At 58.6% G+C, this 14,506-nt stretch overlaps 1 protein-coding gene across 1 annotated transcript in view; it reads right to left on the bottom strand.

Moving 5' to 3' along the window:
* Positions 1–4,961: 4,961 nt before the first annotated feature.
* Positions 4,962–14,506, bottom strand: part of CACNA2D4 (calcium voltage-gated channel auxiliary subunit alpha2delta 4) — a 100,702-nt gene continuing 91,157 nt past the window's right edge. The window contains exons 30-39 of the mRNA XM_062195194.1: positions 11,353–11,423; positions 10,833–10,908; positions 10,590–10,642; positions 10,297–10,349; positions 9,994–10,014; positions 8,564–8,681; positions 6,930–7,042; positions 6,623–6,705; positions 5,210–5,279; positions 4,962–4,996 (exon numbers count right to left, since the gene is read on the bottom strand). Of these exons, the coding sequence (XP_062051178.1) occupies positions 4,962–4,996; positions 5,210–5,279; positions 6,623–6,705; positions 6,930–7,042; positions 8,564–8,681; positions 9,994–10,014; positions 10,297–10,349; positions 10,590–10,642; positions 10,833–10,908; positions 11,353–11,423 (693 nt within the window). The remainder of the gene's footprint in view (positions 4,997–5,209; positions 5,280–6,622; positions 6,706–6,929; positions 7,043–8,563; positions 8,682–9,993; positions 10,015–10,296; positions 10,350–10,589; positions 10,643–10,832; positions 10,909–11,352; positions 11,424–14,506) is intronic.

Here is a 14,506-nt window from a genome sequence, read left to right as displayed (position 1 = left end):
TCTAAGCTTCTGTTGTGTTTTTTAAACTGCTTTTTCTTTTTTTAGTGTTATTTATTTAAAAGGCAGAATGATGGAGGTTGGGAGGGTGGAGGTGTCTTCTGTCTTCTGGTTCACTCACCAAATACTGGCAACAGCCAGGTCTGGTCCAGGCCTAAGCCAGGAACTCAGTCTGGGTTTCCCATGTGGATGGCAAGGGTCCAGGCTCTTGGCCCATCATCCACTGCCTGCCCAGGCACATTAGCAGGAAGCCAGTCAGAGGCAGGGCAGTCAAGGCTTCAACTGGCACTCTGATGTGCATGCCAGCCTAAGCTGCTGCACCACAGCGCTGGCCACTAACATTACCTTTGGCACTTTCTTAAAGCCCTAAATACTAAAGTTTAAGAAATTCTCAGAAACCCCCCCTTATGAATTCACAAATCAGGGCCAACTCACTTTTTCCAACTTCTTTTTTTTTGGACAGGCAGAGTTAGAAACAGAGAGAAGGGTCTTCCTTTTTCTGTTGGTTCAGTCCCCAAGTGGTCGCCAAGGCCGGCACACTGCGCCAGGTGCTTCCTCCTGGTCTCCCATGTGGGTGCAGGGCCCAAGGACCTGGGCCATCCTCCACTGCACTCCCGGGCCACAGCAGAGAGCTGGCCTAGAAGAGGAGCAACCAGGACAGAATCCGGCGCCCCAATCGGGTCTAGAATCCCGGAGTACCGGCGCCGCAGGCAGAGGATTAGCCTAGTGAGTCGAGGCGCCGGCCCCAACTTTTTCTTAAGCTTTCACTGTCACTTGAACCAGCTTCAGAATGGAGAGGAGAGCTGACTCAAAGTAGTGGTACTTTATTTACTTACTTATTTGAAAGAGTTATACAGAGAGCCTCCATTGCTGGTCAGTCCCCAGATGGCCACAATAGCTACCTAGGACTGGGCCAGGCTGAAGCCAGGACCCTGGGACTCCATCTGGGTCTCCCATATGGGTGGCAGGGGCCAAAGTACTTAGGCTATCTTCTGGTTTCCCAGGTGCATTAGTGGGGAGCTGGATCAGAAGTGGAACAGCCAGGACTTGAACTGGTACGCATATGGGATGCTGGTGTTGCAGGTGTCTGCTTAACCTGTGTCACAACAGCAGCCTCCCCACCTGATTTATTAGTAAAGTTTATATAAATAATGCCTAATAATGCTTTATGCCAAGGGGTGTGTCAAACGAACTACTGTTCTCATAATAACCCTGTGGGCTAGTCAGTGTTATTGTGACTCATTTTTATAGATGAGGAAACTGAAGCTTAGAAAACTGTGTGACATAGTCTGTTAGAGCATTCTCTACTGGAGAAAACAAAGACGCTTTAAGAGGAAAATTTCCTGTATTCGTTTATTCTGATGATTCTCATGAATATTGACTTGGAGGCCATGGGGTTTGTTAATCTGGTTTCTGATAGAACTTTTTAAAAAGATTTATTTTTTTTGAAAGATGAAGTGACAGGGAGACAGATGTATCATCTACTGCAGGAAACCAGGAGCCAGGAATTCCATCCTGGTCTCCCACGTTGGGGCAGGAAACCAAGCACTTGGGGCATCTTCCACTGATTTCTCAGGTGCTTTAGCAGGAAGCTGGATTGGAAGTGGAATGGCCAGGATTCAAACCAGTGCCCGTATGGAATGCTGGCGTCCACAGGTGGTGGCCTTACCTGCTATGCTACAGTGCCAGACCCCTAGGATTCTTACTTAAAGTATAGGTAGAACTTTAAGATTTTCCCACATATTATCCTGGTATAGAACCTGGATCACAGTCTGCTCTTGATTAAATTCAGACCTGCAGGTCCAGTTTGGATTTTCCTAGTCTTGATAAAAGCTGTGCTTCCTCCTTCTCAGATGATCTAGCGGGTAGTGCAGAGGAAATAGATCAGGCCAAGTTTGAAGTTCGACTTTATATAGGAGTCCTGGCCAGTGTTGCTCTACAGTTCTCCCAGAAACAGCATCCTTTTCTGGAATATTCTGCTAGAGCAGTGTTCGGTTTTCCTCAGTGGGCGTGAACTGTTTGCTCACCACCTGCCATGTCCTGTCTCGGGTGCATATTTTCTCTGCCTTTATTTGACTTGGTGAAAACAAGGCTGGTCTGGCCCACTCTTGGCTGCTGCCTTTGTTGGCTGGCACGGATCGGGACTGGGGAGAACCACGGGAGCAGGGCTTACGCTGCATGTTCGTGAAGCCTCTAGTTGCCACTGCCCTAACTGTCCGAAGAGGGCCGGCGCCGCGGCTCCATAGGCTAATCCTCCGCCTGTGGCGCCGGCACACCGGGTTCTAGTCCCGGTCAGGGCGCCGGATTCTGTCCCGGTTGCCCCTCTTCCAGGCCAGCTCTCTGCTGTGGCCCGGGAGTGCAGTGGAGGATGGCCCAAGTGCTTGGGCCCTGCACCCACATGGGAGACCAGGAGAAGCACCTGGCTCCTGGCTTCGGATCAGCACGATGCGCCGGCCGCAGCAGCCATTGGAGGGTGAACCAACAGTAAAGGAAGACCTTTCTGTCTCTCTCACTGTCCACTCTGCCTGTCAAAAAAAAAAAAAAAAAAAAAAAAAGGAGGCTGTTCAAATCCCAATGTGACATAGGCAAGAAGAAGTCATTCGCTGCCTCAGTAGTAAAGTGGGACGTGATCCATCCTTGGAGCCAGCAGACTTCCCGCAGTGATTGGTGCTTGTGCCAGCTCCTGGGCGATCTTCCTTCTGTCCACTTCGAGCTCCCTGGCCCCCATACTTTCCTGACCTTAAGATGTATTCCCTCCCTTGCTCTCCTGAACCAAAAGCTTCACGTAGCCTTGTGAAGTGGTGGTTGAAGCGTTTTACCTGGAAGCACTTCTGTTAAAATACACAGAAGCGTCACTAGCAGTGGACTCAGTAGCTAATAGAGCGCCGGTGCTGAGGAAGGATCTGACGGCATTCTTGAGGTCACGGTCACACGAGACTGCAGCACTGGTGAGATCTCAGGTCTGTACCCCAGTTTACCAGGTGACTGCTCTCCCACTCTGCCCTGCTGAAATCAAGATGACGACTCCTTCAGTGAGCCAGGCTGCCCTCTGCTGCCCCCTAGTGGCTCTATTAGAAGCAGAGGAAGGGCTGTAGCCTGCAAAGCTGGCATCCCTGTGGGCGCTGGTTCTTGTCCCTGCTGCTCCACTTCCGATCCAGCTCTCTGCTAATGCACCTGGGAAGGTGGTACCCATATGGGAGACCAGGAAGAAAGATCAGCCCAGCTCCGGCCATTGTGGCCATATGGGGAGTGAACCAGTGGGTGGAAGACCCCTCTCTGTCTCTCCCTCTAACTCTGCCTCTCACGTAAATAAATAAATCTTTTAAAAAAAAATGCTGTGTGCAATTTTGTCTGCAGGTGCTTCTCCTGGCTGTGTAGGGACCACAAGCCTTTCAAAAGACAGCCCCGGATTACCCTGGAGAGAAACTGGTAGTTGGTGTCCGAGCTGGGAATTGGATCAAATGCCATTGGAAGTCAGAGCACTCACTAATGCCAAAGAAAGGCAGGTGGGGAGTCAGGCCCTAGGGAGTGGCTGGAGCAGGAGTTTGGAAACCCTTATCCTGCCCTGGTTGTCACAGGTCATCAGCTAGGGGGGCTGGGGAGTGGGCTCTGCTGCCTTCCAGCCCTTGGGCCAAGTGGACACCCATGATTTGTGCCTGTTATTCCTGGCATCCAAACTGGGAGTTTTGTTGTTATTCCCACCTCCAGGGGACCAGGTAGTCACAGTAGCCAACACAAATGCGGTGCCTGCTGTAAGCCAGGCCTCTCCAGGCACATGACATAAATGGATCATATTCAGGCTGACGATCCTCTTAGAATTTGGAGACAGCTTTCCGCGCTCTCTGCTTCAGTTTCCTTGGCTATAAGACGGGTCCAGTCATAGCAGCTACTTGCGCGGAGTAAGTACATCGTACATGCTGTCAACCTGGTACACGTAAACCTTAGCTATTACTAGTGCTATTCTGCTGCCTTCACACAGCTCCGAGCGCTGCAGCTGTGCAGGGGGCATCCATGCCGAGCTGGAAGGATCAAGACTGAGTGCCCGTGGAGCTGACATCGGCTCGTGTATAACCTCGGGTGCTGCAGGAGCTGGCCTGCAATAGAGGAAGGCTGCTTGCTGGTGGGAAACGCGGGGCAGCTTGGCCTTGGTGTGGGGGTGAAGGTGGACAGCAAGGGAGGCGGGTCCCTCAGGGCTCGGCCACCGCTTCGGAGGTTCATTAAGCTTAAAGATCTGAGCACACCCCAGAATTTCTGCAGGGGTGGCAGGGGAGACTGCTGCCGCTTGGGATCTGGGTCTAGGGAGGACGTCCGAGGGCCTTGGGCACCAAGGATGTGTGAGGGTGAGTTCCCATACAGCGGCCTCCGGGGGCCCCAGGGATGGTCCTGAAGGACTTCACCCCAGAGACAGGTAGCTGCTTCTGTAGATCAGAGACCACGATGGGACCAGGTGGACCTCATGGTGAGCTTGGAGCCAACCCTGGGCCCCTACAGTGGAGATGCAAGGAGCCACTCCTTTGCCTGGCTGCCGCTCTCCTGCCGCCTGCCCTGAGCGCATATCGTGTTCCTGTGCAGCAGGTGTGGAGCTCGGCCTGCGGGCTTTGTATTAGATGCCAAGCTTCCTCTGCACTAGGGTTCTCTGTGGACATATCATATGCAGCCATGCCAATGCTCTCATGATTTAATCACACACACACGCACCGCACGCATCAGGGCTCTTCCAAGCAACAGCTAGGGAACGGTGTGCCCTCCACCATGACCTCACTTGGAGGAAGCTCGGCTGCAGGTGGGGACGTGGCTCTCGCCTCAGTCTCCCTCTGCCACTGGCCTCGCTCTGCTCCTCTCCCTCAGCCAGCACCCGTGCAGGCCGCCCTGTCCATGAGGAAGCTGACCCTTTCCAAGCTACATTGAGACTGGTGGAGACCAAGGAACTAAATTCTTCTGTCTTGGTCCAGGTGGAGCTCACGCTAGGCCTGTGCTTGGGGCGGATGGCGCCAGGCCCCCTGGAGGGTCTTTGGGAGGTGACTTGGGTGGTGGTCATTTCTCATTCCGTCAGCAGTGTCCAGAGGCAGGGACGGTTAGCCCATGGCTGAGATGGCCCGGGCCTGGGCGATAGCCCCGCCGCAGGGCTGGCTCCCACGGCGGTCGGGGACCTCTCAGGATGTCTCGCCGAGCGGCCGTCAGACAGGGGCTGTGTGCCCACAGAAACAGGCACACAGAGGTAGCAGGAGCAGGGCGAGGGAGGCCGAGGTGTCCGCGGTGCCGCCGCAGTCCTGCGCGTTCTCCTGCGGCCAGAGCAGAGAGGAACGCATTGAGAGGGAGGCCCGCCGGGCAGGACGGCCAGGGTCCAGGGAAGGCCGGTCCCGGGGACCGACAGGGCTGAAACCCCGGGGGAAGGAAGGTTCAGAACGCGGAAGCCCTGCCACCCGTCAGGGCAGGAGCAGATGCTGTGGGTGCGGTCTGCGTCCTGGGCCCCCACCTTCTCTGGAGGCCCTTGTCCTGGGGTGGCTGCAGGGTCAGGCAGCACCTCAGGGTGCTGGGCAGAGGCTGTACGGACTGTGTGCACCACACTGGCTCCAGGAGCCACACCTGCATCTCAGGTGCTCAGTCCTTGCTCCTTTATCCACCTATCGACTTCCATTTGCTCAGATCACACCCAGCTAAATGTAGCAGGAGGCAGGACCCCACGGGAAAACTACTTTACTTCGCCTGGGCCTCAAGCCCGAGGAAGCGTGGCTCTCCATGGAGCCAGCCTTCGATCCTGGTTGCCTCGGTATTTTAACAGCATGGTGCTTTGATGTGTTTTTGCTGCACCACTTATGACCACGGCTGTGGGGACTGCATTATCCCCCACTGCCACCCCATCAGCACGCTGGCTCATAGGGCACCAGCTGGGCGTCCCATAATTCCATTCAGTTCATTTGCATCCTGACCCTGCCTGGAGCCAGCACCAGACGCCACCAGGTGAGGGGCTCAGTCCCAGCCGCAGACACACTGCGGACAGCCCAGCTCTCGGCTTTGTCATCTGTTACACTGGGTCACGCAGCTTTGGAGGGAACTTGCCAGCCTCTCACTGGTTTGTTATCAAGGACGCAACTCAGGAGCAGCTAGACCGGGGAGGTAAGCAGGGGGCAGCCGCCGAGCCCTCTGCACCCTCTCAGTTCCTGTACCCGCTCACCATCCCGCAAACCCGCACGGCCCGAGGCACGGTCGTGTTTTTTCTTGAATCATTGGCTGTTGGAGATAAGCTCCATCTGCAGCCCCTCTCCTTTCCCCAGAAATAAGGTTCTGAGGCCACAGTCCCAGCGCGCCAATCCTGCCTCTGTCTTTCTGGGGACCTGCCCCAGCCTGGGCATACACGGACACTCTGAGCACACGGGCGGCTTAGAAGTTGCTCGCGTCAGGAGCCAGGGACTAAGGGTTAACAGAAGATGCTTCTGTCACCTCGGTCACACCAGGGAGCCACAAGGGTCACAGGAACCCAATGACAGGACCTGGGGTGAAGACCGAACAGAGTCACGGGGAGTGGATGCCAATGCACAGCGGGGGCTGCCTCCCACTCGGGTGCACCGGGACAGTGGTGGCTCCCACCTTCCCTGGGCACAGCGCCCCTCCCCCAGCCCATCACCTCTGCGTGGAAGGCGTGGCAGGAGTCGGGTCTGCGGCGGAGCTTCTGGGAGCGCATCCTGTCACACTTGACAGAGGCGTTATGTGCAAGGCTCACGGTTAAGGTCAGTAGCATGCCATTTTGGAGAGCCTGGGGACTTGCGCCTGTCAGCAGCTTGGGGTGGGAGGGGTCGGGGCGGCAACCAAAAAGTCAGGGAGAGAACTGGAGAATAAAGGTGTCCCGGCTGTGGCCACCCCCGTCAGAGCCCCGTGGTGTGGTGACTCTCCCCAGCCCGCCCGCCCAGCTCATCCTGAGGACCGGAGGATATATTTCACTTCCGTGGCCTCCTGCAGGACTGGCGGGATGCTGCTGCAGTCACAGGTGGAGTCTGTCACCAGTAGGAGGAGGTTACTGTTGGGGATCTGCTGTATCACGAAGACCCTGCGGCAGAGACGGGGGTTGTGGCTCCGCATCTGGGAGGGGCTTCTGGTGTTGAGGGCAGGGGCAAGGACACGAGCGGGGCCGGCTCAAGGGCCGCTGCAAACGGGGACACTAGGCCAACAGAATGGAGATAGGGCAGGTCGTGTGGAAAGGTGCAGTACCAAGCTTGACCACAAGGTGGCAGAGTGCTCCTGCACACAGCTCAGGAATCGCCAGACAGGGAGGGGCGAAAGACCTGGGCCACGGATTGTGCGGCAGCCTGGGGTTATTAGCCCATGATAGCGGCCACTTTCCGCACGTTTCCTATGGCCTCCGTGATTTGTCACACACACACACACACACACATCCACACATCTTGCACACACATGCCAATATGTACAAGGGGTCTTCAGAAAGTTCATTAGGGATTTCAAAATTTAATCACCCAAATAAACTTATTTGTTTTTCAGTTTGAGAGAAAGAAAGAGCTCCCATCTTTTGCTTCAGCCTTCAAATGCCTGCAATGGCAGAGCCGGGAGCCTGGAGCCAGGAATGCAATCCGGGTCTCCCACGTGCTGACAGGGAGCCCTCACTGCTGTCTCCACGGTCTGCATTAGCAGGAAGCTGGGGTCAGGAGCAGAGCCGGGAATGGAACCCATGCACTCCAAATGGGACGTGAACATCTTCCTCAGGAAGTCAAACACCTGCCCCTAAACTCACCTTTTAACTGCATTTTCTGGGGGCTTTTTCAAGTCCTCTCACGTACATTTAACCTGCACAGCACCATGTATTGTTCCCATTCTGTAGGTGGGATAGCTAAGCCTAGAAGAGCTTGAGGAGCCTCCTCCACCCCCGGGCTGCACGGCCGGAAGCAGCAGAAGCTGTGTTTAAATTCGAGTCTTTGCTGAAGCCCTGGCTTCACGCCATGCCAGTGCCTTCGGCCTCACCACAAGCCTCAGAAAACTGCTTCACAGAGGGACACGGCCATCAGGGTGTGTGTCACACCGTCTGAGGTGAACCTAGGATAAAGGCCTCTCCGGCGGTCCCTGGGGAGCGGAGAGGCCTCGGAGAACCTGCCATGCCTAGGCCAGACCCCTGGGGGTCGGCAGGGAGGACCCTCAGCTGGGCCCCAGCCCAGGCAGGTCCAGCCCCCTCTGACAGCCCCAGCCACCCCGCAGCCTCCTCCTGCTCTCTGGCTTCCCAGCACAGTGCGGACTCCACGGAGAGTGGGCTTGGGTCTCTTCTGCACCGCCCTGGCTGTCCGAGCACTGCCGATGGCCCCAGCGTGAGCGGCCCCGACGCCAGGCAGCGGCGAGCTGGCCTGTGCCTAGACAGGAGGGGGACCAGCCCGAGGGTCCCGAGGCTGCGGGGATTGGGGTGGGCGTGCCCTTGGGAGCGCCGCTGTGCACCCCCTCACTGAACCACCCACCACCCCCAGTAGGGGAATGATCTTTCCCCAGGAAGCGCCCCCTCGCCCCGCCTCCCGTGGGTTCCGACGCCCTTGCCGGCGGCGGTGGGCAGGGCGAGCGCAAGGGCTCGTACTTCTGGCATGTGCCACAGTCGATGATGCCGTTGGCCTCCCGGATGGCCTCGCGGTGCACAAACACCGGGTACTCCGTGTCGCAGGGCTGCAGCACGTCTTGCTTCTTGTGCTTGTGGGCTGCGGGTACACAGGCACAGGTGTGAGGACTGAGAGGCGCCTTACAGGTTGTCCCTGGCTCTCCGCTAGGCCATGGGGACGCCCCCTAGTCCTCTGCCAGGTGGCCTCTTGGGGCGGGGGAGGGGGGAAAGCAAGTGAGGGAAGACAACAGAGAACAGGTGCAGCACCCAGGGGGATGGGTCCTCGTGCCTCCCGATCTCGGGCAGCCACTTGCGCCTTTGGGAGCCTGGTCCTCAGCGTGAGCCGGGGCCTGAAGTGCACCCTCTCCAAGGCTCCTCCCAGCGTTGCTACCCAGCAACCAGAGAGGAGAGGCGGCAGGGGTGCCAGGCGAAGGTAGCGTCATGGCTACTTGCCCACTCGGGGCCAGGCCCCGCCTCTCTCCCTAAGCAGGTGTACAGTGGAGCAGCGGCAGCCGGCCAGGGAGAGCTGGGCTCGTGGCAGACAGTCTCTGAGCCTCCTTTGTCTGCAGATGCGCTGTCGCCCACCACGTCAAGGACAGAAGTGGCGCAGACAGGGCTCAGCCCAGGGCAAGGTGGCGCCCAGGAAGTCCCCACGTCCCCCCTGCTGGGCTGCGCCTGAGAGGGCCCAGGAGGGAGGGTGGACGCCTGGCGTCTTCCAAGCACCCTCCCTGCCCTTCCCTTAGTCCCTGCTGCCCAGCCATGAGACCTCCACTCTCTCCTCCTGGAATGACAGGCACAGAGGTGACATGACTTTCGGAGAGACACAGGGTTTCATAGGGGACCTAGAAGAACTTGGGCCAGGCTTGACGCTCGGGTCGGGGCGGCAGGCAGCAGAGCCCTCATGGAGCAGAGCGGGAATGTGGTCTGGCTCTGCTCTGCTGGCATCCTGGGCCCCTGGGGACTGAGCAGCCTCAGCTGCTGCTCCTGGGGGCCATCCTCATGGGGACAGACTCAGGCCAGGGCTGCTGCTTTGCTTCCTGTGGGGGCTTTGCTGCCACCGGGGGACTCTGCTGGGGGGTATCATGCCCAGACCTTGTAGGCAAGCACCCCGGGAGGCCCAAGCCCTGCTGCTGGGCGCCTGGGTCGGAGCCGCCGCTGCTCTGCTTTCCAAGGGGTGCCCTGGTGGCTGTTCTGGTGAGCCACAGCACCCTTGTCCTTGTTGAGCCTCACCCAAGGAGGCAGCTGCAGTTTTCTGCAGGACTGGACGGGTATGGGATGAGATCCAGAGAACTCAGCCCTTCCAGGGTTCATTCCTGGGATGCAGAGTTGAGGGCAGGTGCTGTGCAGCCCAGCTGTTTTGCTTCCCTAACCCGCCATGGCCAGCCAGGACCTCCTCCGCTGATGCTACTTACAGTGATGGAAGACAGCTTTGGCTGCCCAGGACAGAGGCCAGCACAGGGTGGAAATGGCACAGGAAAGGCATGGTGTCACACGAGGGCAGGGCGTCACAGGTGGTGGTGGTGTCACACGGAGCAGTGGTGTTCCGAGGTGATGATGTCACACAGAGAGATGAGGGGGCCAGAGGAGGCCAAGCAGGGTGAGATGTGAGCACGGAACCACAGGTGCCAAGTCCTTATCCCACTGCCACCCCCGAGATGACAGGTTTTCAAACGAGCTGACAGATACACCACGTAGCTGCGCAGCCACCAACTCACCCTCGGCCCCGCGCTCATGCCAGGAGCCCCAGGCGCACCACTCCAGCAGGAACCTGTTGGACACAGAACTGGACCTGGGGGCCTGTGCCCTCCCCACCCCTCTCCTCCAGGACACCCTCATCCTTGTGGGGGGCTCTAGGCGGAGCAGGAGGGCAGAAGACCCCAGACGCACTCCGCGGCCAGGCTCTGGAGGCCAGTGTGGTGCTCTGGGCACCTCAGGCAGCCGCCTGCTCACAGGAGCTCCTCCTAAGCCACACCTGCACGGCTCCCTCCCCGGCCGCGGCCCCACTCACAGACAAAGCTGGTGCAGCAGCCACCTGGTCGCCGTCAGGAAGGCGGTGAGCGGCTGCAGAGGAGAGAGTGTGGTCCACTCACACGGGGGACCTGTGCTGTGTGAGCAGCAGGGGAGCAGGCACAAGTTGGAGACAGTCATGGAGGCCCCGGGGAAAGACAGCAGGAGGTCGGGAGAAGCAGGGGGGGGGGGAAGGGGCAGGGGAACTCCACGGCTGGCAGAGGGCAGGTCAGGTGTCACTCACGCTGCTCAGGGGCTGGGTCCCACTGTGGTGGTGACTCTGGGGTCTGCACATGGCCTGGTAGTCGTACATGGTAACTCTGGAAGCCAGAGACAAGTGGGGGTGGGGGTCCCAGGTCATCCCCCTGCCCCGCCCCCGCCCCTGAGGGTCTCACTAGCACAGCCCTCCCTGCCCCCCAGACCCTCAGGCTGCGGGACGCCTGCTCCGAGGGCAGCACACGCTGAAACAGCCGTTTCTGCACTTTGAACGGTTGGAAGGTTGGAAGGACAGGAAGAGCGACCGGCTTGCTCTTTTGGTTGGATGGTTTTTCCTCCAGGGGCTGAAGTGAGGCGGGGGTGGGGGGGGGCGTTCCGCTCCCAGGGATGTCCACGTGACCTGATGCCCCATCCCCCCACCCCCTAGCTCCGGAAAGGTTGCTTTTGGAGCTCTTTGGGGCTTTCACTGGGAGTTTTGAGGTCAGGATCCCGAGATCTGTCTGGAGCATTTAGCATCAGCGCTTGCCTTTGCCGCGCGCCCTACTTACCGGCTGAACACCCCCATGCTGAGCAGCTGGCTCAGGAGGGCGCCGTCCACCTCCCCCAGGAACCTGCCAGTCTGCGGGGAGAGAGGCAGTGAGAGCACGGAGACTTCCAGACCCGGCACGCCAGCCTGGCCTTTTCCCTCCAAAGGACCTTGCCCAGCTTACAATGCCCCGCCACGGGCCACCTGCTGCCCTGCCAGCGAGCTCTACAGCCCCTTGTTGGATCGAGGGTGGCTCTGATTTTGGAAACAGTACGCAGTCCCTTGGAACAAGTCCGTGTAGCTGCTTGGTGGTGGTGGGAGGGCAGGAAGTCTGTGAACATTCACTTGGGCCATCGTGTGTGCAGGGTCAGATGTAAAATGCTTTTCTGCAAAACAGCTCATGGGCATTGCCTGTGTCAGCCACACTCTGCCCTGGTCTGCAGCCAACCAGGCCATCTCTGACTTCTCCCCATCGCTGGATGCTCTGTGCATTTGCCACACTGTTGCTAAGCCATGGAGAACGGCTGCCCTAGGTGCCCCGGTCCTAACTGACCCTTCTTCCCAGTCCCTGGTGATTGCTGCCGGAAACATTGCCCCCAACAGCCTAGACTGGGTCATGCTCTTCATCACTTCCCGCCAAACAGAACGGGATGCTCCCTCCTATACCCCCATCCCTCCCAGCGCTATCCTAGCAGTGTTTGGAGAGCACCTGCCACACCCGTGCGGTGCTCAGGCTCAGCTGCCCCCCAGCATGGCTGGGACCCCACTCTCTCCTCGCCTTGGCCTCTTGGTTCTGCTCTTTTCTCAACATGGCTGGGGGTGGGGCGGGGGAGTGCTCAGTCTGCGATGTTGGAGTCTCATTCAAATGCTGGTTGTTTCAAAGACGGGGGTTGGGTGTACCAAGCAGGTGGCACAGACAACGCCCGCCCCGTAAAGGAAGCTGCTCCACCGGTGGGGAGGCCTCTCCAGCCACAGGGCCCCTTCCTCCGCGCCCTGACACCCGTGCTGCCGCTCTGCAGGGTCACAGTCCGCGCTCTTATTTGTTCTCTGGTGTCTGGAAAGCTGCTGGAGGACAAGGACCACCTCTTCCTGGTCTCTGAACTCTGCAGAGGGCAGTTCAGGCTTTGGGCGGGGCAGAGAGGGGGAGGCCAAGTCCACGCCACACGCGGCTCTTTCTCCAGAGCTTCCCTGGCTTCTGGTCCGGGCCCCAGGGCCTGGGTGTGGAGAGGGACCAGTTGTGCTGCACCCTTGGCTAGAGGTGAGGACAGATGGCCCAGAGGAGAAGCCCAGTGAACAGGAGGGGACAAGGGAGGGAAAGGAAGGGGGGCCGGGGACCTGTGTGCACATGCGGGACGCCTGCTCCTCTCACTTCCTCCATGGACAGCTCAGGAGGGGCCTAAGATAATGGCACACCTCGTAACGGCCAACTAAAGAGAAATGCTGCCGGGCACAGGAGCTGCAGGCAAGCCAGGCGTGTGTGCAGGCCCGGGGCCCGCCTGGGAAGCCGAGTAGCTGCCAGTCTACCTTCCTTCTGAAGGAAATGAGGTTATCCCAGCAAGGATCAGAGGAACTCAGGGCCCCAGAAGTGCACCACTGACCAGGGAAGGGCTCTTTCCAGAGAGAAGGCATGGCACCGCCCGGGCACTTGCCCCAGTGCTGCTCCCATGGTTTATGGTGCTATGACCTAGTCTCCAAAGGGGTCCACCCTGAACTCGGCAGTGAAGTCACTTTCCAAGCTAAGATTAAATAAGAAATACAATCCCTATAGCCTACAGCATTTCCTGTTGGGAAATAGCTCACATAAAATTAAAAAATCAGGATACAGCTCACTAAAAATGTAGGGCTGTAGGGCAAAACTGTGACCTCAGGGCCAGCATCGTAGTGCAATGGGCTAAGCCACAGCTTGCAACACCAGCATCCCATACCAGAGTGTGGATTCTGGTCGTGGCTGCTCCGCTTCCGATCCACCTCCCTGCTAATGTGCCTGGGAAAGCAGTGGAAGATGGCCCAACTCCCTCTCACAGCTTTCGTACAGCACACAGGCTGTGGAAGGGGCGGCAGGGCAGGCAAGAGCTTCGGGGCAGTGTGGACAGACAGACGTTACCCTAACTCGGGGCCGGCTGATAACCGGGGCTGCCGATCACGCTATAAAGGATCAGGGTTCCATCTGTCCTGGCCTGGAGGCCTGCCAGGCTTCACTAAGGAGGGCAGTGGACAGAGCAGGGGGCAGCAGGAAGGAGGCCAGGACCTCCCCAGGGCAGGCCAGCGTGGGGGAAGGAGAAGGTATCCAGTTCTGCCTGTTACTCCAGGTGTGGGCTGACCGGGCCCTCTCACTGGGGCCATTCTCCCCTCCCTTTAAAGTACGCTGACTTAAGGATAGTAGCAATGTGTTCAGCTAAAAACACTACACTTCCCAGGGGCCCTTGCGGTGCGGCTAGCTAGGGAGGGACGAGCAAAGTTGCTGGGCAGAACTTCCCGTGTCCAATGAAAGGGAGAAGAGGATGCGTGGCCTACCCTTCCTGTCTGTGAGGTGCTCTGGCTGTTTGATCTGAGGAGGGGGGAACGCCCCTATCCAGGAATCCTTGGGTGGCACTGACTGCCTTCGTCCATTTTTAGAGCCCAGACCGTAAAGCTGTTTAAGCCACTGTGCTGGGCACTCTATTCTGGCATCAGAAGACGATTCTGAGTGGGTCGGTGCCTCGAGTGGCGTTTCTGACCCTGCACAGCCCACGTGCAGGGGTGGCGTGTGGGGTCTTGTCAGAGCGAAGCCCACGGCACCCACCTTCTGCCCGCGTCAGGCCATGTAGCCCCTTGGCCCCTCTCCCTGGGGATAACACGTCAATCAGCATGGGCCCATGGGGCTGCCTGCGTCCTGGGGCTGGACTAGCCGCGGGGAGGCTGGGATTTGGGGGTCCTGAGAGGAAGCAGATGGGCTGGAGGCCGCAAAAGAGGCGGAGCTGCTGAGATTCCTGCCTGAGCCGGGGCTCGGGCTCGGGTGAGGCGGCTGCGCCAACGTGCCTGTCCCCAGGGAGAAAGCGCTGCTCTTGGCTCTGAGCCAGAATGGAACAAACGCGAGGCAGCCGCACTTTGTTCTTTAGACGTGGGAACACCCGTCAGCATGTGTGCCGGCACTGTGTCTGGCCCCTGTTTCCTTCCAGCCCTTACCTGCCCTGACA

This window comes from Lepus europaeus, chromosome 6, assembly GCF_033115175.1.
Source record: "Lepus europaeus isolate LE1 chromosome 6, mLepTim1.pri, whole genome shotgun sequence".
NCBI lineage: Eukaryota > Metazoa > Chordata > Mammalia > Lagomorpha > Leporidae > Lepus > Lepus europaeus.
This window is presented reverse-complemented; position numbering and strand designations above follow the sequence as displayed.